At 42.0% G+C, this 25,615-nt stretch overlaps 1 protein-coding gene across 2 annotated transcripts in view; it reads left to right on the top strand.

The window, feature by feature from the left end:
• The window catches only part of LOC139386167 (dedicator of cytokinesis protein 10-like), a 122,298-nt gene extending 107,445 nt beyond the window's left edge, over positions 1-14,853 (top strand). For both annotated transcript variants that reach the window (XM_071131627.1, XM_071131626.1), the window contains 6 exons: positions 1,723-1,869; positions 4,262-4,472; positions 5,000-5,190; positions 6,060-6,160; positions 12,864-13,002; positions 13,739-14,853. In XM_071131627.1, the coding sequence (XP_070987728.1) occupies positions 1,723-1,869; positions 4,262-4,472; positions 5,000-5,190; positions 6,060-6,160; positions 12,864-13,002; positions 13,739-13,786 (837 nt within the window). In that variant the 3' untranslated portion in view covers positions 13,787-14,853. The remainder of the gene's footprint in view (positions 1-1,722; positions 1,870-4,261; positions 4,473-4,999; positions 5,191-6,059; positions 6,161-12,863; positions 13,003-13,738) is intronic.
• The last annotated feature ends 10,762 nt before the right edge of the window (positions 14,854-25,615 follow it).

Raw genomic sequence — 25,615 nt, 5'->3', positions numbered from 1 at the left:
CGTGCATATTGCGCAGGAGACAGAGGCTAGTTAGAAGCTTATTATGCATAATCCATCATTCATTACCTGAAAGAGGTAGGCTAGGACATATGTAGCCATTCAAAAGTTTGGGGTCACTTAGAAATGTCCTTGTTTTTGAAAGAAAATCACTTTTTTTGTCCCCTGAAGATCTTGTACAACGCTGTGTACTACTCCCTTCACAGAACAGCACAAACTGGCTCCAATGCTGTAAATTACTATTGTAGCTGGAAACGGACAATTTTTTTATGAAATATCTACATAGGCGTAAAAGGCCCATTATCAGCAACCATCACTCCTGTGTTCCAATGGCATGTTGTGTTAGCTAATCCAAGTTTATCATTTTAAAAGGCTAATTGATCATTATAAAACCCTTTTGCAATTATGTTAGCACAGCTGAAAACTGTTGTCCTGATTTAAAGAAGCAATAGGACTGGCCTTCTTTAGACTAGTTGAGTATCTGGTGCATCAGCATTTGTGGGTTCGATTACAGGCTCAAAATGGCCAGAAACAAAGTACTTTCTTCTGAAACCTGTCAGTCTATTCTTGTTCTGAGAAATGAAGGCTAAATGCGAGAAATTGCCAAGAAACTGAAGATCTTGTACAACGCTGTATACTACTCCCTTCACAGAACAGCGCAAACTGGCTCTAACCAGAATAGAAAGAGGAGGACAAGTACATTAGAGTGTCTAGTTTGAGAAACAGACGGCTCACAAGTCCTCAACTGGCAGCATCATGAAATAGTACCTGCAAAACACGGGTTCAATCCCAGGCTGTGTTACAGCCGACCGTGACCGGGAGACCCATGAGGCGGTGTACAATTCCAGCGTCGTCTAAGTAAGGGGAAGGTTTGGCCCATTTCCTTGTCCCATCGCACTCTAGCGACTCCTTGTGGAGGGCCAGGCACCTGCAAGCTGACCCCGGTCGCCATCTGGATGGTGTTTTCCTCTGACACATGGGTGCTTCTGGGTTAAGTGATCTGTGTTTCAAGAAGCAATGCGGGTTGGCAGGGTCGTGTTTCGGGGGATGCATGGCTCTTGACCTTCGCCTCTCCCGAGTCCGTAGGGGAGTTGCAGCGATCTAACTACCAGATGGATATCACGAAACTGGGGAGAAAAATGGGTTAAAGTACAAAAAATACATTGAAAGGAGGGACGATATAGGATGCCAGGAATTGAAGAAAGACTCATTGAGACAGAGCCCAGGAAGTTTTCCATAGGAAAGAACACACTGTCTGAAAATAACCCTCATTGCCCTTTGACCCCACGGTGCTTTGAGAATGACCTCTACATGGCCTCTGTTTTATCCAGAACATAACATTGCAATTTTGTCAGTAACTTTTGTGATTAAAATTGTGTTCTAACAAGCTGACCTAACACTAAGAAACACATGACCTGACTGATAGGGAAGCGCAGTAAACCACTAAGGGGTGATGTGAGTCTAGAAATTCCAGCTACGGGTTATTAATATTCAGCTAAGGGATGAAGAAAGAAAACAAAGGGCCACAGTTTCTAAACAATACACGCACATATACATACTCTTCAAAGTATTGATGCAGGCATTGCATTCAGACAAACACACACACACACTTACATTACATTTTACAACAAAAGAGTTGTTGTGACTTATAGTCAGAAGCACAGACAAGCACACACACACACACACACACACAGGTGGTTGGGTAAAATGGTGTTTCTGTAACAGGGGTTCTTTGAGGAGGAGGAGAGTAAAGAGTTCATCTATAAGGAGCCTAAGCTGACAGGACTGTCCGAGATCTCCCAGAGGCTCCTCAAACTCTACTCAGACAAGTTTGGGGCCGACAACGTCAAGATGATCCAGGACTCCAACAAGGTTAGTCTACTACCTCCCCCCAGCTTTCAAACACTGTCACATCTATATGTTTCATATACGGTATTATTCAAAGTGTTTCGGCCTCTTTAGTACTTGTCTCTGTTTCTTTCATAGAAAGATTGTTGTCAAAATGCTGTAAATTAATTCATTTACTGCTACATTTTGACAGCAATCTTTCTCCATAGAAAAGCAGTCAGTGAAGTAGTGATTCATTTAGACCATGGGCTCCAAAAGGTCGATTGTGAAACTACCAGTAGCTCGCAGCCCACCTACTGTATGCGTAGCTCACCAAACAATTCTGAAAGAATATGCAAGTTTCACGTGTTCCATCACAAACTGTCATAAACAAATCTCACAAGTATCAGACACCGCCAGCTCCCAACTACTAGGTAATCAACACAACATGACACCCCCGGTTAGCCGCTATTGGCTTAAAAAGCCAAAGCTAACACAATATCTGCCAATATCTGCCATTTCTAGCAATATTGCCCCTGTCTGTCTGTGTGGTGCGCACGTTTGTCTTTCACTCCGGGTGTAGCCAGTTGATGTGATAACCGTCTCAATTAAACGTTAACTGCAAAGTAGGTTTGCCTGGCAGAAGTATATCATGAGCAAGTATATCATTTCTATCGAACTTTGCTATGAAATGAGCAGCATCGCTTGACCGGCACATCATACTGCACGTTCCTCACTCGCTAGATGCGCAATTAAAGGGTCAGAATCGCAATGAATGGGGTGTTACACTCAAAAATCTAAATGTGTTAGTTTTCTTCCAGACCTATAGGTCAGCAACCACAGCTAGTGAAGTTTACTGCAACCCTAAACAAAGAGTTGCAGTCAGTTTTTGAAACGGTGGCCAGTTATAAACGGGTCCTGAACATCTCTAAAACTAATAGCAGTGTATTTGGTGCTAAGTTCTAGACCTCGGCTGAACCTGGTAATGAATGGTGTGGATGTTGAGCAAGTTGAGGAGACTAAATGACTTAGGGTTACCTTAGATTGTAAACTGTCATGGCCAACACATATACTGTAGATTCAATGGTTGTAAAGATGGGGAGAGGTCTTTGCTTCTTTTTTTTTACACCACACAAAGCAAGTCCTGCAGGCTGTAGTTTTCTCTCATCTTGATTATTGTCCAGTCATATGATTCAGAGATTTCGGATTGTTTAAAGGTCACGTGTACAGGGGTTGCAGGTGTGATTGCAGAGTACAGTGAAAATCTTAGGCTACGAGCTCCAACAAGAAGGAGTAAGTGAAATAAAATAATGAAAATTGTAATTTAAAAAATGTTAAAAAATTACACTATATATATCATAACTGTAGCAGTGATGAATAAATAAATGCCCATTGGGTTGGAGGCAGAGTAAAGTCTGTTTAGGGGTTGTGGGGGAATGACCATAGGAAGAGCAGCATGACCATTGGCCAGGAGGTGTGGGGAGCCAAGTGAAAAAGAAAAGTGCTGCAAAGTGCTGCAAACAAGGTCCTAGTTAAGCTGCAGCTGGCCCAGAACAGAGCGTCACTTTTTGCTCTTCATTGTAATCAGAGGGCTAATATCAATACTATTTCTCTTGGCTAAGAGTTGAGGAGATACTGACTGCATGTGTTGGAAATTCCAAATGGTTTGCATAGTCAACTTACACACAGCACTGTCACACACTTACCCACCAGACATGCCAACAGCAGTCTTTTCACAGTCTCCAGGTCCAGAACAAATTCAAGGAAACGTACAATATTATACTGAGCCATGATTGCATGGAACTCATATAGCGCAAGTGAACAGCAAACTTGTTTTCAAAAAACGAATAAAGCAACACCTCACGGCACAATGCCTCTCCCTCATGTGACCTACTTTTTGTGTGTACAGATGTAGAATCTTAATATGAGCCAGTTTGCTACAGCAGGAAAATAATCCTACAGCAACAGGAAATGTAAATGATTGTGTGATAAATGTTTCATTAGGGCATGTCAAGTCTGACATTTTAAAGTGGAAATTACAAGCCTTTTAAACCTCAAATACACTACAAGTTTGCATTTCCAGCTGTACAGGAACATTTCTGTAACAGCAGGATGATCAAATTAAGATATGACATCTGTATGTAAGCAATAGATTCATACATGTTAATGTTTTAAATGCATGTCAATTCTAAAGTATTTAGTCTTTTTTGTTGTGTGTCGAACCCCTGTAAGACTAGCTGTCTCCATTGGTGTCGGCTAATGGGGATCTTAATCAAATCTAAAAAATACACTCAATCGTTCACCATAAGTAACTCTCGTTTTTGTTTGCAGAACATTTTCCATTGCAAAAATGTTTTGCCACGTTTTTTCTACGTAGTGACCTAATGAATACGACCCAGATTGTGAACTGATTGTTCTGTTTGATATAACCCACCAGGTAAATCCTAAAGACCTGGACCCCAAGTACGCCTACATCCAGGTGACCTACGTAGTGCCCTACTTCGACGACAAGGAGCAGCAGGAGAAGAAGACGGACTTTGAGCGACACCACAACATCAATCGCTTCGTGTTCGAGACGCCTTTCACTCTGTCGGGGAAGAAACATGGCGACGTGGAGGAGCAGTGCAAGAGACGCACCATACTAACAAGTGAGTTATTTAAAAGGTCATTTTTGCTAATATTTTAATCCGAAAGAGCTGTCGACATTGACTCTCACATATATTCAGTATGTGGAATGTGCAGGATTCGAACCTACAACCCAGGTGACGCTCTAGCCCACTGAGCCATTGGCTTGTATGGTAGTACACTATACTAATGGGAAGTGTCTGAATGACCAGTAAACACTGAGCTGTAACTGTCTGAATCACTAGTATACTGACCAGTGCTGTAATCAGCGATAATATTCTGACCAGTAAAGTTATGGTGTAGGTTCAAAATAAAATGAATTCCTAAACAAACCCAATAAAATATATCCCATCTTGCAGACACTTTTCTCCAAAGCATACATTTTTTCATATGGGTAGCCCCAGTGGGCATCAAACCCACAGTCCTGACTCTATACTCTAACAATGCTCCTCATGCTCTAACAACTGAGCCACCCAGGACCACAAGTTTTAACCAATTGATTCCTCATACCCTGTGTCTACTCCCCCTTCCTTTCTCTCTCCCTACCCAGCGAACTCCACCTTCCCCTACCTGAAAAAGCGTATCCAGGTGGTGGAGCAGCAGAGCACGGAGATGAACCCCATCGAGGTGGCCATCGACGAGATGTCCTGCAAGGTGTCCGAGCTCAACCAGCTGTGTGCCATGGCAGAGGTTGACATGATCCGGCTGCAGCTCAAACTGCAGGGTAGCGTCAGCGTCAAGGTAAGGATAGGGGTGGAGGAGGAGAAAGATGGAGAGAGACACACAGAAGGGAGTTGTTGAGAGGTCATGGCAGAGCTGACATACACGTACTGTACACACACACACACTACCACTCAAGTGAGTTGAGCTGACAGACACAACTGACAGACAGACACGCTCACAAACAACAACACACATACGCACATTAGTGAGTTCAGAAATAGCTGAGCTGATACACACGTACAGTACCCCCCATGCAGCTATGAAACGGCACATTTTTCTCTCAGCCTCATGGGAAAATGTGTAGAATAGCATGAGATCAGCTATACAACTGCACATTTTTCTTTCTGCCCCATGGCAAAATGTGTGGAAGTGTGGGAAGTTAGCCGTTTTCCTAAATAAAAATGTTTGCTCGGGGCCTCGCGAGAACAGTGCTTGATTTGTAAATCGGGAGGTACCAAACAAAAAGCGAGCATAAGAGGGGCGGGGGCTCTGAGGTACCTGAACGCATGGGGGGAAAAAACACCTTTATAATTAATAGATTTTTATGAAATGTTTTGCATTTCAAGTATACTGATCAGTGATTACAGCACTGGTCAGTATACTAGTGATTCAGACATTTCATAAAAATCTATTAATTATGTACAAATATTTACAAAATGTAAGGGAGCTCTCTGCCTAAGTGACCTCATGGGGCAATGGCAACCACAGAATTCGCATTAGCCTCTAGCATCACTATTAGCATTAGTGTCTTGCATCTTTAGCATTTGCCTCTTTCATCACTAGCATTAGCCTGTTGCATTATTAGCATTACCCTCAGTTCTCATTTCTTCTTACTGCGGTGTCTGTTGAAAATGGTGCAGGTGAATAACCATGAACTTACCTTACAGGTCAATGCAGGGCCCATGGCCTATGCCCGAGCCTTCCTGGAAGAGAAAAATGCCAAGAGGTACCCCGACAACCAAGTCAAACTGCTCAAGGAGATTTTCAGGTATTCATCACAACACTTCTCCTTATTTATGCACCACTTAGCATATGCTTTTATCCAAAAGGTAAATGTTTAGTATAGTTATGTTTAGGGCTGTTGCGGTGACCGTATTACTGCCACTCCGACTGTCACGAGTCACGAAGGCAGTCAAATTCCACGTGACCTTTTAGTCACAGTAATTAGGCTTCTCCAAGCTCTGATGCTGCTGATGGTCATTAGTAGCCTCCCAAACTTGCTAAGTGTCTGGTACTCAAGCACTCTATTGTCCCTCTAATCACTCTGACATCAATGCAAATGTAATGGAAAATCTAATCAAACACTTCATGAGAGCCCATGAGCTCATGTTGCGCGACCTTTCTATAGGCTATGCAACTGCGGAGAAAACAGAGTGATGGCTATTAAAAGGATCCCATCAGCTTTCTATAGGCTGGGCCTACTATATTTATTTTTCAACTTTCCTAATATTAAGCAAATATTAAGCACATTGCTTATCTTTACAACAGGAGTAATAGCCTACCTGGCTGGCAGGAAAATGAACGACAGGAAAACCGTCCTCCATTCGCTATTTACATTTTTTTTTACGATTGCTTAGGCACTATCTTTGAAACTGTAGACTATTTTTGCAAAACTCTACACACTAACCACAAAACCTTAAATCTAACCAGCAAACAATTCTTGCAAAACTCTTCAAACAAAGCGTCAATACAGTACACACAAACCATAACTTGAATAAGCACGCGAAGCACCAACTGCGCACTGATCGTATAAATGAACACTTGTGTGGCTTTTGCTTTTTCTGTGTGCAGGGCATAGAAGTTTGCAATAAAGTTTTGTCATACGTGTAGTAAACACACATACACACAGGTATCCAAATGTGTAAAGTAAGGATGTGTATTCTGAACATAACACACTATCAATACAAATAAGGGGAAAAAGTTTTGTTTTTTCTCAGAATGTTCTAACATTCCTCAAACAACAAAAGCGCAGTAAGAGAAAACAAAAACATTTGTGCTCGGGAAAAAAAAGAACAGAAAAAAATTAAGCTACATCTCGCCCGCCTTTGTGAGTCTGGCCATAAGACTTCGTTCACATCACATGCGATGTTGTCTTGAGCTAGGCAGCGTGGAAAGAATCGCCTGGAGTGCCGTATCCACCCCTGATCGATGTCTCCACAAGCCTCCTCCATTGCCTGTAGAAGGGGTAAGGGGTATGCGTTGGTGGGGCTGATGATCATAAACCTACCAACGCCATGCAGAGAAGAATTCTTCAATAGGATTCAAGAAAGGAGAGTATGGGGGAGATTGAGTGCGATGAAAAGTGGGTGACCTGTGAACCAATTGCGGACCACAGCAGCCCGGTGGAAACTAACATTGTCCCAGATGGTAACGTACCTGGGCTGCTCTGGCCCCTGGTCATTAGGGATTAGTCTGTTGTGGAGGGGGCCCAGACATGTGATAATGTGTGCAGTGTTGTATGGGCCTAGGATTGCATGATGGTGAAGGATACCGTTTTGACTAATAGCCACACACATTATGTTGCCACCACATTGTCCCGGGACGTTGATGATGACACGGCGTCCGAGGATATTTCTGCCATGGCCCGTGTTTTTGCATGGTTGAAACCTGCCTCGTCCACATATATTAGCTCATGATGTACTGCAGCTTTGCCAGCAGCATACCACCCTGCATACCACTGCTGTCTTGCTTCGGAAGCTAAGCAGGGTTGGTCCTGGTCAGTCCCTGGGTGGGAGACCAGATGCTGCTTGAAGTGGTGTTGGAGGGCCAGTAGGAGGCACTCTTTCCTCTGGTCTAAAAAAAATATCCCAATGCCCCAGGGACTGCCCTGTGTAGGGTGCCGTTGAACGGGTGTCCTGACTCTCTGAGGTCATTAAAGATCCCGTGGCACTTATGGTAAGAGTAGGGGTGTTAACCCCGGTGTCCTGGCTAAATTCCCAATCTGGCCCTCAAACCATCATGGTCGCCTAATAATCCCCAATTGGCTCATTCATCCCCCTCTTCTCCCCTGTAACTATTCCCCAGGTCGTTGCTGTAAATGAGAACATGTTCTCAGTCAACTTACCTGGTAAAATAACCGATAAATAAAATCTGCTTCTAGCTCCATGACTCTCTGAAAGAGACAAGACAAAACAACGTAGCGCAGTACGAAAAGCAGGGATCAGTCAATTATAATTAGCACCATACACTTCCAGATCCAGTACCAATGATCAGATAGTATAGCTTACCTGCACATATTCATATCTCAGTTGTTTAACACGGTCTGCGTTTCTTTCGAAAGGGACTGTACAGCTGCTTCATCCTAATTCTATTGCGTTTCAGTAGACGAGACAGTGCAGAGACTCACTCTGTTTCAGTAGACGAGACAGTGCAGAGAGAGACTCACTCTGTTGACGTTTTGGAATATGGTGTTATCTGTCATTATGTGGTCCTGCAGTTCTCTGAGTCTGATGCAGTTATTTGCAATGACCATATTTACAATGTGGGTCTCCTGCTCTGAGGTGAACAGTCCACCTCTTCCACCAGATACTGTTTTTCATGCAGTTCTGTAAAAACATTTGAATGGTTTCAGTGATAGATCCTGCTCATTATGGAAGTGCAGTACATAATACTGTACCAGTAAGACTACAGCACTTAAAGTTACTCATTTCGAAATATCCGGATGATACCTGCAACAGTATAGCGACTCAGATTTGGTTGAACCCGTTGCCCAGCCTCTCTCATGCTCATCCCATGGGTGACAACATGGTCCATCACAGACGCTCTGATTTCATCAGTTATTGTGTTCCTGACTCCCCTTCCTCTTCCCCGTCCTCTCCTTCTCCCACCTCTTCCTTCTCGTCCTCCTCCTCCCCTTACTTCTTCACCTCCTCGTCCTTCTCTTCCTCCTCCTCATCCTCCTCTAGTTCTCACCCCTTTACTCTGTCGAATATTGGCCTCCATTGTTGTCCAAACCAAATGTTTACCTGTGGCCTATGTATAGTGCTCAAGCTCTGATTTGTAAGTGAACTCATGATCTAAAAGTGTTTTCACATTGTCAATGTGGAAAAGCAATTGGCGAAATAGTGTAGCAATGTAGGGACCAATGTTTACAGTCTTGCTAGAAGTGTGTTATTAAATTGCAAACTGAGTGTAAAGCAGAGAACGTGCAGTGAGTTGTGTTTACAGTTTTGCAAATAGTGTGTTATAAAATGACAAACTGAGTGTAAGCAAAAAACGTGCATTGAGTTTGGCACACTTGGTAAATGCATTGGCTACAAGTGTTAATTATTTCAGATATCATGCTTCAAGAATCACTGTTAGTGTTTAAGCATTCAGAAAAAAATGTAAGTGCTGAGATGTATTTTTTTCCCTGCCCCTGTTTCGAGACAGGTGCATGATAATGGTCCATTCTAAATCAAAATGTCACACATTATTTAGTATAAGTAAAGACAAGATTAAATCAAGAATAGTCTGATGGGTGACAAAATTAGCCTATCACTTGTGAATGATACATTATCACTTTTTTTGTGACTTTTTCGAATCATAGATGTACACCTCATGTTTTGATAAGGTTTGTAATCACAGCTAAATTGGCCAAAAACCTTCTTATAATCTGCTTTACAAGGGGCGTAGAGCCTAACTGGCACACATAAACAGCGCGTGAGTTTCAAGTTTGGGGAAGATAATTTTCACCATAAAAATGCACCTTTATAATAAAAGCATTACATGCATAATTGAATTTGTGGTCACTTTTGATAATGGTGCTTTCTGCTAATGGAACATTTGCGCTTATAGCCTACTGCCATGTGCGCATTGCTGCGCTTATAATGTGAAGAAATAGCCTAATCATTTATCAACATTTTAATCTGATCTGTTGCATCAGCCTCAGTGCGTAAAAAAAAAAAAAACTTTTTGATGCTAGTGGTTGTATTCATTTGTGATCTATCGCATCCCACAACTGTCCCAGACTGTTTGGAATATGTATTTCTCGCACAGAATAGAATAGGTCAACTGTTGTACTATGGGGGATAGTAGAATGACATAGGCTAGTGCGTTTGCTGTTCGTTGGGCCTACTTATCTTGTTGGCTGACGAAAAGTACATGTGGACAGTTCAATACCTCGGAATTGGATAAGGACGCGCGCAGTTGCGTCCCGGATGTGTTTGTCTTCATTGTAGCCTGTGAGAAAAGACCCGATCATGTGATATGGAAAGCGATGTGAGTGAGAGGTGCTTCGGAGCAGGCAGCACACAGGGAGAAGGGCTGCAAAAGGAATGGATTTTTTTAAGGGTGCATTATGGCCACACAAAGGGGACGCCGCTGGAAAAATCGAGACATTATCAAGTGTGTACAGCTTGTACAAATGTGTACTGACGAAGTGTGTACAGCCTGTGTAAAAAAACAAAGCATAGATCATGGACTTTTTTCAAATCATTGGAGTCACATCATGCAGCCTTAAAATGTATCAAAAATCAAAACATATAGCCCAAAGTTTGTAGAACAACCAAAGTTACATTAATAACTCAAAATTAAGCATATAAACTCAGCAAAAAAAGAAATGCCCTCTCACTGTCAACTGCGTTAATTTTCAGCCAACTTATTAATGCCTCTCTGAACAAAGGGGGGGGGGGGGGGGGTCAAAATCAAAAGTAACCGTCAGTATCTGGTGTGGCCACCAGCTGCATTAAGTACTGCAGTGCATCTCCTCCTTATGGACTGCACCAGATTTGCCAGTTCTTGCTGTGAGATTTTACCCACTCTTCCACCAAGGCACCTGCAAGTTCCCAGACATTTCTGGGGGGAATGGCCCTAGCCCTCACCCTCCGACCCAAAAGGTCCCAGACGTGCTCAATGGGATCCGGGCTCTTCGCTGGCCATGGCAGAACACTGACATTCCTGTCTTGCAGGAAATCATGCACAGAACGAGCAGTATGGCTGGTGGCATAGTCATGCTGGAGGGTCATGTCAGGATGAGCCTGCAGGAAGGATACCAGATGAGGGAGGAGGATTTCTTCCCTGTAACGCACAGAGCGAATGCTTGCAGATTGCTTGAGATTGCTTGCAATGACAACAAGCTCAGTCCTGTTGATGCTGTGACACACCGCCCCAGACCATGACGGACCCTCCACCTCCAAATCGATCCCGCTCCAGAGTACAGGCCTCGGTGTAACGCTCATTCCTTCAACGATAAATGAGAATCCGACCATTTCCCCTGGTGAGACAAAACCGTGACTCGTCAGTGAAGAGCACTTTTTGCCAGTCCTGTCTGGTCCAGTGACGGTGGGTTTGTGCCCATAGGTGACATTGTTGCCGGTGATGTCTGGTGAGGACCTGCCTTACAACAGGCCCACAAGCCCTCAATCCAGCCTCTCTCAGTCTGCGGGACAGTGTGAGCACTGATGGAGGGATTGTGCATTCCTGGTGTAACTCGGGCAGTTGTTGTTGCCATCCTGTACCTGCCCCGCAGGTGTGATGTTTGCATGTACCGATCCTGTGCAGGTGTTGGTACAAGTGGTCTGCCACTGCGAGGATGATCAGCTGTCCTCCTGTCTCCCTGTAGCGCTGTCTTAGGCGTCTCACAGTATGGACATTGCAATTTATTGCCCTGGCCACATCTGCAGTCCTCATGCCTCCTTGCAGCATGCCTAAGGCACGTTCACACAGATGAGCAGGGACCATGGGCATCTTTCTTTCAGTGTTTTTCAGAGTCAGTAGAAAGGGCACTTTCTTTCAGTGTTTTTCAGAGTCAGTAGAAAGGGCACTTTAGTGTGCAAAGTTTTCATAGCTGTGACCTTAATTGCCTACCGTCTGTAAGCTGTTAGTGTCTTCACGACCGTTCCACAGGTGCATGTTCATTAATTGTTTATGGTTCATTGAACAAGCATGAAGATCTGTGAAGTTATTTGGATTTTTACAAATTATCTTTGAAAAACAGGGTCCTGAAAAAGGGACATTTCTTTTTTTGCTGAGTTTAGTACCTATTTCTTTGTTAACCGCTCAGTACAGAATAGCTGCATGTGCGCTATCCTTGAAATCTTTTGGAGAAAATATCCTTTCTATTTTATTCAGCTTTGTTCAATTGTATTCTTCATACTATAAAATAATATAAAATGATGCCACGGAATTCTAAGGAAATCTTGACAGCTAGTGTAGCCCTCAGCCATTTGGCATAGCCAGATCAGGACCTAACATAAGGACAACTCAGAGTATGCTGTTCTGTTCTTCTGAAATAGACTACATTTTTCTTCATATCATGTTTCTTTAGACATGTCTAAAATAAATCATGGGTTTATTATGAAGGTGTAGGTTATATTACATGGATTTATTTGACTTTTAAAGATGTAGATGTTCCAAAGGTCTGCATCAGTCGCCAGGAGATGCTAAATGTATTTATATTAACGGTCAATTACCGTGAGACCAACAGTTATTTGCCTGACAATCACCAGCTGACGAAATGTCGTGACCACCACAGCCCTAGTTATGTGACCCCTGTGGGAATTGGATCCACGAGCTTGGCGTTGCTAGAGCCACGCTTTTACCAACTGCTCCACACATAGATCAATGATGCATTGGAAAAAGTCTTCAGCAAAAGGGTTGGAGTCAATTCAGGTCAAGATAACTAGAACCCAGAGTTTTTCCAGATCAAGTCACGTGGTCAGGAAAACTCTTGGCCCTCATAGTGCCCTAACATACTCTGTTTGGCCCTGAAGGCAGTTTGCAGAGGCGTGCGGCCAGGCGCTGGATGTCAACGAGCGGCTGATCAAGGAGGACCAGCTGGAGTACCAGGAGGAGATGAGAGCCCACTACAGGGACATGCTCACAGAGCTCTCCACCGTCATGAATGAGCAGGTCTGCGGAACCGCCCCGAAAACATTGAAACTGTTGTTCCTTTAGACAACCGAGGCTGTATGCATCAAATGTCTCCGAATAGGAGTACTGATCTAGGATCAGCTCAGCCCCTCCCCCGTCCATGTTATCTTATTCATTGTGATGTTTAAGGAAAACGGACCCTAAGTCAGCACTCCTATTGTGAGAAGCTTGATACATTCGGCCAATGGGCTGTTCAGTCATTAGCCTAGCTACTTACAGTACTAACCTTCACGCTCTTCATGTCAATGTGTTTGTTTTCTTTCGTGTGGTACAGTTTTGTTCATCACTCTTTTTAATCCGTCATTACTTTCTCTGATATCATTGTTTCATTATTTATTTTTACACATGAGCTTTTGCTGGATTAGCTAGAGTTTTATCTCTTGGTCTCATCTCCTTGTGTTGCTCTCTTTGTTCATTTGTTCTCTTTCATTGGATCTCAGCTGCATAGACAACTCCTCTCATTCAGTTTCTGCTCCTCTCTTTCTAATATCTCCCTCACTATCGTTTCTAAGACTGGCACGTCACACAATCCCCCCTCCCACTTTACCATGCTTTCGACTCTGTCATTATGGAGCAAGTGGCACTGTGCTGTGCATTATACTAACCTCTCAGCATATATGTGTGTGCGTGCTTGGTCGCAACATACATTCATCAGATGTCTGTTTGTGTGATTTGAAAGATGAATTGACTATCTATGTCTCTCCTCCATGCCAAGATCCCTCACACAAGACCACCAGGAACAGAACGACACAGCGCCTACTGAGCAGCCAATAGGCATGCTGGAATCTGACAGTGCCCAGGAGGACATGTTTACCCAAAATAGCTCCTGGTGACAGACGTCGTTCTTCCTCCTGCCAGGAATTATACAGAAATGAGCAGGGGACTGGAACTGTGACTTTATGGGAACTGGGGAAAAAAGGGAAGTGGATGGGGAAGTCCAGAAGTCTGTAGACTTTGGTCGTGGTAGTCTGGAGTTGTGGTAGTCTGGCGTCCCGGTAGTCTGCAGTCCTGGTGATGATGATGTTCAGTAGAACAGGCTGCTGTACTCTTACTTTGTTTTGTTTTTAAGGCTCAATCCATGTTTGCACTCCCCTGCCGACCACCTCGTCTCCTTACTCTATACACACATACCCAGACAACACACGCCTTCTCTCCCCAGACCCATCCCTTTAGAATATTGTGACCTTAATGAGCTTGAGGTGCGGTCAACAGAGCAAAAGTTTGCTTGTAATTCTGGTCACAACAATTTGTCCATATTCTGTTGGTTATATTTATGCTGCAAATGTTTGCCACCTGGGGTAAGCAATTCCAAAAGCTATTGTAAAATGACAGTTCAAGGAATTCTACAAAGGAAATTAGGGTCACGTTCAGTAGCCAAACATTGTTGAATGATGCAGATAGAAATACTATGGATTCAGCCAACATGAATCCTTCTATAAGGCAGAGTTTTATTCCACATCATTTATTTCTATCGGAATATTCCACAACGTTGTGTCCTGCTGAACAAATTGACATGTTGCCTACTTCTTGTTTGATTGAACACACCTCAAGTTCCTGTTTGAATGTAGAACAACTCCGCATAGCTACTTTGTATCCTAACATTCTGGAATTCCCAGCTCACAGATTTTCGAATTGAAAGTTTGTTTTATAACATTTTTATGATTGATAATGTTGTTGTTATTATTTACTGTACTGTTTTAAATTGTAAATAAGAATTCTTAATATTTAAAAAAAAATATATGATTTTTTTGTTTGGCTAAATAAAAACAAGAATGAACAAACTAATGTTTTATGTATAACATTGAAATAAAATTTGTTAACGTCCATAAACCACAGGGTAAGTGAAAATTAATCTCTAGTAGTATGTTTCTTTACATACATACATACATACATACATACTGTACATACAGTTGAAGTCTGAAGTTTACATACACTTAGGTTGGCGTCATTAAAACTTGTTTTTCAACGACTCCACAAATTGTTTGTTAACAAACTATAGTTTTGGCAAGTCAGTTAGGACATCTACTTTGTGCATGACACAAGTCATTTTTCCAACAATTGTTTGCAGACAGATTATTTCACTTACACTGCTCAAAAAAATAAAGGGAACACTAAAATAACACATCCTAGATCTGAATGAATGAAATATTCTTATTAAATACTTATTTCTTTACATAGTTGAATGTGCTGACAACAAAATGACACAAAAATTATCAATGGAAATCAAATGTATCAACCCATAGAGGTCTGGATTTGCAGTCACACTCAAAATTAAAGTGGAAAACCACACTACAGGCTGATCCAACTTTGATGTAATGTCCTTAAAACAAGTTAAAATGAGGCTCAGTAGTGTGTGTGGCCTCCACGTGCCTGTATGACCTCCCTACAAGAAGCCACTGCTTCAAAACCACCATAAAAAAGCCAGACTACGGTTTGCAACTGCACATGGGGACTAAGATCGTACTTTTTGGAGAAATGTCCTCTGGTCTGATGAAACAAAAATATAACTGTTTGGCCATAATGACCATCACTATGTTTGGAGGAAAAATGGGGAGGCTTGCAAGTCGAAGAACACCATCCCAACCGTGAAGCACGGGGGTGGCAGCATCATGTTGTGGGGGTGCTTTGCTTCAGGAGGGACTGGTGCACCTCACATAATAGATGGCATCATGAGGAAGGAAAATTATGTGGATATATTGAAGCAACTTCTCAAGACATCAGTCAGGAAGTATAAGCTTGGTCGCAAATTGGTCTTCCAAATGGACAATGACACCAAGCATACTTCCAAAGTTGTGGCAAAAATGTCTTAAAGTCAAGGTATTGGAGTGGCCATCCCAAAGCCCTGACCTCAATCCTATAGAACAGGGGTGTCAAACTCAAATACCCAGTGGGCCAAAATGTAAAACCTGAACAAAGTCACGGGCCAACATTGAACAAATTAACCTTTTAATATGGACCCAAACAAGTTTTGCTTTAACATTGAATATGGAACAAGCATCGCTTATTACCATACAATATATAATTTAATAGTGGAGACATGCAAAATCGAATTTCAAATGAAAAAACACATCAATGGCATTCATTTATTAAATAAATCAAATTTAAATAAAAATTGTATGCCTCTTTTCTATTTGCAGCCTTCTGATTTAAATACCAAAATAAACTTTTTCCACTGGCAAATAATTTTACAAATAAAATGATAATAAATCAATCAACCATTCAAGCCCATGCCTTATAGCAAGAAAAAGTGCATAAAGAAAACGTTAATTATTGCACACTGGTCTAATCTGATGTGCCCAAGCCAGATACCTGGCATCTCTTCTTGGATGCTAGTTCATCAATGTCTGGGCTCAAGCTCTGAGCTGAAGAAATCCTCAGTATCGAGCGAAGATGTTCATCAGTCAGACGTCTCCTGTGAGTTGTTTTGGTCATCTTCATCGAGGAGAAAAGTTGCTCGCATAGATAAGTGCTGCCGAACATGGAGAGCATCTGAGCAGCTTGGGTGCGGAGCTGAGGCATTGTGTCAGGGATGAACCGTGGAAACTGTGCGGCGCCCACAGCATCATACTTTGACTTCAGCGTGTCGTTGCACTGGAGTTCAATCAGCTCCATTTGGATGTTGGTTGGTGCATTTTCCACATCAACTGCGAAGGGATTACTAAGCAGTTCAAACTTGCATTTCTGGGCATCGAAGTCGGCAAATCGCCGGCTAAACTCAGCGGCGAGAACACTGAGTTTTTCAGCAAACTGTGCGCATGGGAACACGGCGGTAGAGATCTGCGCTTTTATGGATTGGCAGCAGGGAAAATGGCAAGGGTTTCCTTGCAGCATCTGATTCTCCCACAGGCACAGTTTAGTTTTGAAGGCCCTCACTGCAGCGTACATGTCTGTGATGATGCGCCCCCGCCCCTGAAGCTGCAGGTTCAGCGCATCGAGATGGCTCGAGAAGTCACAGAGAAAGGCCAGCTCACACAGGAACTTTTGCTCCCGGAGCTCTGCTGTATCCTTCCCTTTGGTTTCCAGGAATTGACATATTTCCTCACGCAGCTCGAAACATCTGTTCAGTACTTTTCCTCTGCTTAGCCATCTCACCTCTGTGTGATACGGCACGTCTGCGTATTCCGAACCACACTCCTCCAGAAAATATTTAAACTGGCGGTGATTTAGACCTTTGGCTCTTATAAAGTTAACTACCTGTGTTACTGTGGTCATAACATGTTCCATCTTTAGGGCTTTGGCACACAGTGCTTCCTGATGTATGATGCAGTGGTAAACAGTTAGCTCACCTGCACAGTTCTCTTCCCGCATCTTCTCCCGAACCATGCCCACCAGTCCACTCTTTTTACCGCACATCGCTGGCGCACCATCTGTCGTTAATCAAACGAGTTTATCCCACGGCAGCTTTATTTCAGTTACACATTTGGAAACCTCCTCAAAGATTTCCTTTCCTGTGGTTGTGCCATGCATTGATTTGAATCCTAATAGCTCCTCCGTAACACACAGATTTGAGTCCACTCCACGGATGAAGACTGACAGCTGAGCAGTATCAGATGCGTCGCAGCTCTCATCCACAGCGAGGGAGAACGCAACAAAATCTTTTCCCTTTTCCATCAGCTGGTCATACAGATTGGTGGCAAGATCACATGTGCGATCAGCTACTGTGTTCCTGCTCAGGCTCACGTTTGAAAATGCTTGTTTTTTCTCTGGGCATACGAGGTCACAAACCTTCATCATGCACTTTTTCATGAACTCTCCCTCATTAAAGGGCCAGGCTGATTTTGCGATCTCTGCTGCCACTATATAACTAGCCTTTACAGCAGCCTCGCTTTGTGATGTGGCTTTTTTAAACATATTCTGTTGTGAAACCAAACTTATTTTCATCTCCTCTACTTTCTGGCTCCTTTGAGTCATGTCCAGGTCCTTGTATTTGTCATGGTGTTTCGTTTCATAGTGTCGTCTAATGTTGTACTCCTTACTTACAGCCACGTTGACTCCACAAACAAGACAAACAGGTTTGTCTTTTACATATGTAAACAGATATTCTGCCTCCCACTTGTCCAGAAAGCTCCTGTTTTCTGCCTTTCTTTTCGGCATTTTTGGGAAGGGTTAGCTCGCTGACAGTTGTAGCGTCTATGTTGCTATGACTACTGTCACAGAGGAGAGAGCGTTTCTGGGTCCTGTCCTGATTGGCGCGCGAAAACAGCAGAGCATTATGGGATTCGTAGTATTAGTGGTGAATGCGCTGTATAATACCGGCGGGCCAGCTCTAGTAGTAATTTGGTATTGTCTCGCGGGCCAAATATAATTACCCCGCGGGCCAAATTTGGCCCACGGGCCAGAGTTTGACACCCATGCTATAGAACATTTGTGTGCAGAACAGAAAAAGTGTGTGAGAGCAAGGAGGCCTACAAACCTGACTCAGTTACACCAGCTGTCAGGAGAAATGGGCCAAAATTCACCCCACTTATTGTGGGACGCTTGTGGAAGGCTACCCGAAACGTGTGACCCAAGTTAAACAATTTAAAGGCGATGTTACCAATTACTAATTGAGTGTATGTAAACTTCTGACCCACTAGGAATAAAAGCTGAAATAAATCACTCTACTATTATTCTGACCTTTCACATTCTTAAAATAAAGTGGTGATCCTAACTGACCTAAGACAAGGAATTTTTACTAGGATTAAATGTCAGGAATTGCGAAAAAATTGAGTTTAAATGTATTTGCCTAAGGTGTAAACTTCTGACTTCAACAGTATATATTTTTTTTCATTATTCCATTCTCTCATTGAAGTGATAATCATATTACATTAGGCCTACACTGTCTTGACATGTGTCAATATAGTTAACCACCAAACTATTTTACAATGCATGTTGTAGTAGTTATTACCTTTACCTTAAACATAGTCATACTTTCAGTTATTCAGACTTAGTGTGCATCACTTTGCCCTGCATAGAAGCTTCCTGTGCTGCTCGGCTGGAAAAACAAAGTTGTAGGGTGTAATTACAGGCTTCCCTATCACAAATGCCCCTAGTCATGGCTTAAAATTGTCTACATTAAACATTTGTACAAATTCCAGTCACAATTCTTAAAGCTGTTTTTACCAGAAAATCGGTATCCAGTTTTAATCATCTGATTACAGTGCCTTCAGAAAGTATTCATACCCCTTGACTTATTCCACAGTTTGTTGTTTTTTGCTGATTTAAAAAAAATGCATTAAATATTTTTCTCACCCATCTACACACAATACGCCGTAATGACAAAGTGAAAACAATGTTTTTAGATTTTTTTTTTGTGCACATTTATTGAAACACCCCTGAGTCAATACATCAGAATCCCTTTTGGCAGCGATTACACCTCTGATTCTTTCTGGGTAAGTCTCTTAAGAGCGTTGCACACCTGGATTGTATATTCTTCAAGCCCTGTCAAGTTGGTCCTTGATCATCTGGACAGCCATTTTAAAGTCTTGCCATAGATTTTCAAGCAAATTCAAGTCCAAACTGTAACTAGCCCACTCAAGAACATTGAATGTTGTCTTGGTAAGCAACTCCAGTGTAGATTTGGCCTTGTATTTTAGGGTATTGTCCTGCTGAAGGATGAATTTGTCTCCAAGTGTCTGTTGTTGGAAAGCAGACTGAAGCAGGTTTTCCTTTAGAATTTTGCCTGTGCTTAGCTCTATTCCATTTATTTTTATCCTAAGAAAAACTCCCTAGTCCTTGCCGATAACAAGCATACCCATGACATGATGCAGCCATCTCCATGCTTGAAAATATGAAGAGTGGTACCCAGTGATGTGTCGTGTTGGATTTCCCCCAAACACGATGCTTTGTATTCAGGACATAAAGTTAAGTTCTTTGCCACATTTTTTTCAGTTTTACTTTAGTGCCTTGTTGCAAACAGGATGTATTTTTTTTCCAAAACACATTCTGGACAGACTTCTTTTCACTCTGTCATTTAGGTTAGTATTGTTGTGTAACTTCAGTGTTGTTGATCCATCCTCAGTTTTCTCATATCACAGCCATTCAACTCTGTAACTGTTTTAAAGCCTCATGTTGAAATCCCTGAGTGATTTCCTTCCTCTCCAGCAACTAAGTTAGGAAGGACGCCTGTACCTTTGTAGTGACTAGGTGTATTGATACACCATCCAAAGTGTAATTAATAACTTCACCATGTTCAAAGGGATATTCAAAGTCTGCTTTTTGAATTTTACTTATCTACCAATAGGTGCCCTTTATTTGTGAGGGATTGGAAAACCTCACTTGTCTTTGTGGTTGAATCTGTGTTCATTGCTCGAGTGATTGACCTTAGTTTCTTGTATGTGTGTGGTACAGAGATGAAGTAGTCGTTCAAAAATCATGTTAAACACTATTATTGCTCACAGAGTGATCCGTGCAAATTATTATGTGGCTTGTTAAGCACATTTTTATTCCTGAACGTATTTAGACTTGCCATAACAAAGGGGTTGAATACTTATTGACTTAAGACATTTCAGCTTTGCAATTTTAGTCATTTGTAAACATTTCTAAAAACATAATTCCACTTTGATATCATAGGGTATTGTGTGTAGGCCAGTGACACAAAGTTTCAATTTAATCCATTTTAAATTCTGGCTGTAACACAACAAAATGTGGAAAAAGTCAAGGGGTGTGAACACTTTCTGAAGGCACTGTATCTTTTAGGCATAGGCATTTATGTAATAACCTAGCTCAGTAAAACTTTGTAATTTAACTCAGCATTGTTTAGGCTATCCTACCTTGTCTTCCTTCCTTCCTCCAAGATTTTTGTTGCATGGCAGAATTTTTTCTCCACAATTTTGTGATATCCAATTGTGATCTTGTGTCATCGCTGCAACTCCCCAACTTCTTAACACCCGCTCGCTTAACCCGGAAGCCAGCTGCACCAAGGTGCTGGAGGAAACACCGTTCAGCCTGCAGGCGCCCGGCCAACCACTAGGATACACTAGAGCACCATGCAAGGCTGGGCCAATTGTGCTTCGCCCTATGGGACTTCCGGTCACAGCCTGTTGTGACACAGCCTGGGATCGAACCCGGGTCTGTAGTGATACCTCAAGCACTGCGATGCACTGCCTTAGACTGCTGTGCTTACAAGGGAGGCCAAAATAGATTTTTTTCAATTAAATATTGTTATGCTGAAAGATGCCAGCAAGTTTTTTTTAAATAGATTGCTCCTTTACTGCACTATCCTACTGTTTTACTCCAGATTGCACAATAATTGCTTTGGAGCGTTTGTGTGTCATCATCCCACTGGGTATCGGTTTGATTATTTGATTTGTTATCAACTCAAATGAATTCAATATACATTTTTGGTTGCAAATCCAATAGCCTAAGTTAAAATAACATGGAGACAGCTTCAACCAGCTTGTGTTGTTGCCAAAATTCTAGTCTTTGATACCAGAGTGATAGTAAGATTAGAAACCCCCAATATTGACCTGTTGGTCTGTTTCAAGGGAAAATGTAGCCTACAACAAAAAAACAATACTCTCACCTGTTAATGGCTGGGACCACGCAATTAAAGATCTGTGCACGTTTCTTGCATTGTTAAACGAACAATTGGATGAGAAAATAACCATTCTTTCACCTTTTCAAGGTTAATTAAGCTGCTGACCTATTCAAGCGCTTGATCTGCCAGAAACGGTTTAGGGTACCAGCCAAATAGAAGGCCGTTTGACAATTATGATATCATGAATGATGGGCATTTCTTTTTGTGACGTTTGTTGGCTGTCGGTCCTGAGGTAACTTTCACGTTTTAGACTATTAATGAATGTGAGTGATAACCATGTATTTTTGTTTCATGTTTATTATCGCAATGGGACGCAACATCAGAGACAACCAATCGGGCCTGTTGTGAGCCATATCACATGAGCATGCGTCTACTTTTCTGTGCACGTGCTGCCGTGTGTAAACATGTCATGTTTCGTTTGGTCCCGATGGCTGCAGTCTCTCTGGTAACAGATAACTAAAACCTGATGTCATCCGACCTAAATCAATCAAAACCTATAGTAGCCTAATAGAACCTTCTTGTCCATTTATGACACATTTTTATTGATGCGTTTTATACAATAAAAGAGAGCAACAATAATGTGTCTGCATGTTGTTTTGCCACCCTAGATTCATCTTTGCTAGATCTAATTAATATTTTATGTGTTGTGGGTGGTGGGGAGGAGATGCACATCATTTGCCCCAGAGGACAATTGTAATCTGCCTCATTATCAGATTCACACAATGGCCTAGCCTACGTTTGATTCAAGACAACTTTATTAGATGTTATTATATAGTTTACCTAATTTGCAGAATTGTTCAGAACAAGGATTTCATCTCCTTGTCCATTGTCCATTCCGCAGCATGCTTTTCCTGAAATACTACACTACGTGCCACTTAATAAAAACATTGCTTGTGTCCCATTGGCTGATCACCCGAGCCCTTTCAGCTGTATAAGTGGTAAAAGGCGACATAATCTACTTTGGACATGATCTAGACGGAGATTGAGAGACGCAGACAGAGACTGGCAGGGAGCTAGAACAGGTAGCATGTTAAAACCGCAACAAAACGAGCTCCTCTTGCTTGAGTCGTTGCTCGAGCACCATGGAAAGCAGCCGGAGCCTCGCTGAGGTGGTCATGGAGATAGCAACGAAATCAAGGAGCTTGATATGGAGAACAGTGTGCCTAGGGGGGAAATCAGTCAGCCGGTGATTGGGACTGAGCCAGCTGAACCTAATCCATATTCCCAGGACAGCCCAGGATCCACATGAACCTGAGACGGAATGCGTCCGCGCTCGAGGCGGCAGTATGGGTAAAGTCGCACTATCAACTGCATTTGTTGTTTTAAATGGAAAGATAAAGCACAATGTTTTATGTATAAACATTGTTTAAAATTATTTAAAGCCTATGCATGGTTTGAACAAAATAATCAGATCAATTTGTTTTATTGATCTCACAGAGAACATTGTAATGGCCGTCCGGAGATACTCAATCGCCTCCAACAAGTCAAGTGTGATCAGGAAGAGTGAGACCGAAGAGAGTGTGTCGAAAGATGAAGAGGTTGCAAAGGGAAGCAATTCAAGTTGGGGTCGAGTTCACCAGGAAGTTGGACAGAAGGGCTACATCCATCTTCGGGAATTCCACACGAGACGAGACGAGACAAGATCAGCACCACTGCAAAGAAGTTAACCAACGGGTTCTTTCTCCAAGAATACGTACACAAAAGTGTCCCAGTGGGCCTTCTCATCCAACCTCAACAGAATTTTTCGATAACCTAATTTAAAGCAACTTGTAGCATTTTGCTTACGGTTGCTATTAATTCCCCTTATTTTGCAGGACCAAAGTAAAGACGGTAACATTTCTTCGGCCTGTGGATAACATCTACACCAACCGACCAGTTCTGGCCAACCATCTGGCAGATCTGGATGCGATTGCGGAGACGGATTCGTGAGGTGAAGATAGATGGCGAGAGATGGACCCTTTCGCGGAACAATATCTATTCTCTAGCCCATAAATATGTGAAGAGCAGGGAGTTTAGAAATACAGAAATAGACCTACCACACAAACAGTATCTAGGTCAGTGTGTCAGCTACAGTGTTTTAGGTCAGCCAGAAGATTGATTTTTATCGCACCTGACCTGAACTCCACACAAGGAGACTCCAGTTACAGGTGTTGTTTCCATCCGCCTGAGGTGATTCAATGCCCGGTCATCAGTGATGAGCCGCCAGCACTCTCCCTCCAACACAACACTCCCTCCACGGATCAGATGTCCAGCCCTGCAACCCATCATGTCAATCGGAGCCTTGAGAACGCTGCATGTGACGATCATTTTAGTGACGGTGTGGTCTCTTTTTTTCAGAGCAATGGGCATGCAGCCTCTTGGTGAATTTCAGGGTCATCACTTATTCACCTGTTTTTATCAATGCACGCAAGATACTGTAGGGTAGCTTTGATAAAATGTGAATTGGCCTATCAATATTTTCTATTGGGTCAAGACAGAGAGAAAACACACATTAATTAGAACACATTATTGACTTTTTCATAATATTAAATATAATCCTATTGCTTGGGTATTTAAATCATTTAGGCTTAAACAGTCTTCAACAGTTTTTAAAAAACATAGGAGGCTACATTTTTTTTTTAACACAATTTATACAGTATACAGTGGGGCAAAAAAAGTATTTAGTCAGACACTGATAACAAGTTCAAACAGGTGCTATTAATTAATACAGATAACGAGTGGAGGACAGAGGATCCTCTTAAAGAAGTTACAGGTCTGTGAGAGCCAGAAATATTGCTTGTTTGTAGGTGACCAAATACATATTTTCCACCATAATTTGCAAATAAATTCATTAAAAATCCTACAATGTGATTTTCTGGATTTTTTTTCTTCTCATTTTGTCTGTCATAGTTGAAGTGTACCTATGATGAAAATTACAGGCCTCTCATATTTTTAAGTGGGAGAACTTGCACAATTGGTGGCTGACTAAATACTTTTTTGCTCCACTGTGTATGTAAATTGACAATCTATATACGTATATACTTTAGGCCTACACATATGTTTACATCAGACCTGGTTTCAAATACATGCATATATAAGTATTTGTTATTTAAATACTACTTTTCTGTTTATTTTTGTAGTTTTTTTAAAACGTGGCCAAATCAGCTACTTCTATTTTAAGTATTTTCAAATAAATTCCTATAAATAGCTAAAACTATGTCTTTGTCGCATGTCTTTGAAAGTAATTGAAATACTCTAAATATGATGTGAACACAGGTCTGGTATACAGGACGTTCACCCTGCAGCTCTGAGTTACCTACGTGCTCTAATGCCCTATAGACCAGAGGTACCAGGCTGCTTACAGTTGACTTCTATATATCACATAGATGGCAGTGATCCATGGGAGAGATCACATAAAACGCAAACATTATCAAGATGACCATAGATCATTTCTAGGTTCATAAAACACTATAGGCTCACAGAGAATAGACTTATCAGCAGAGTGTCCAATTTTATTTAATTTCCTATATTCTACCAGTTGTGGTCCAATTGAATGGCTCACTTAAGCTCAGTTTATACCTGGTGCTAACATGCGTCCTTTGCCTGATTTTGTCTAAATTCAAATTGTGCCCACCTTTTAAGACAGATGTAGACAATTAGACATATTGTGATCTGATTGTGATCTGATATTCCTGGCCACCTCCAGAGGTAGTCAGGGATGCATTGTGTCTGGATATCTTACAAGTGTAGATGGATCTGGACAGTAAAACATATTAAATCATCATGATCTCTCCCTCTAAAATCATTGACAGGTGGCACCATTGACTAATTAATATGTGTCTTAAGAAATATTATTTTGAAATAATATCTGTTGAATAATTTGCATCCCGGGAAGGACCAGGAAATCTGGTCACAAGGTGGATACAGTAGACCAATAAGAGACACTTTCTAATATGTTTATTTTATCATGTGTAGATGCAATGGCTAAAATGTGGGCACAATCAGAATGAGAACAAGATCAGGATAAAGGACGTATGTGTTAGCACCAGGTATAAACTGGGCTACAGTGACTGGTCTGGGTAGTATTTCAACAGT

This window comes from Oncorhynchus clarkii, chromosome 27 (assembly GCF_045791955.1).
Source record: "Oncorhynchus clarkii lewisi isolate Uvic-CL-2024 chromosome 27, UVic_Ocla_1.0, whole genome shotgun sequence".
NCBI lineage: Eukaryota > Metazoa > Chordata > Actinopteri > Salmoniformes > Salmonidae > Oncorhynchus > Oncorhynchus clarkii.
The sequence above is the reverse complement of the archived record's forward strand: the minus strand, read 5'-3'. Positions and strand labels throughout refer to the sequence as shown.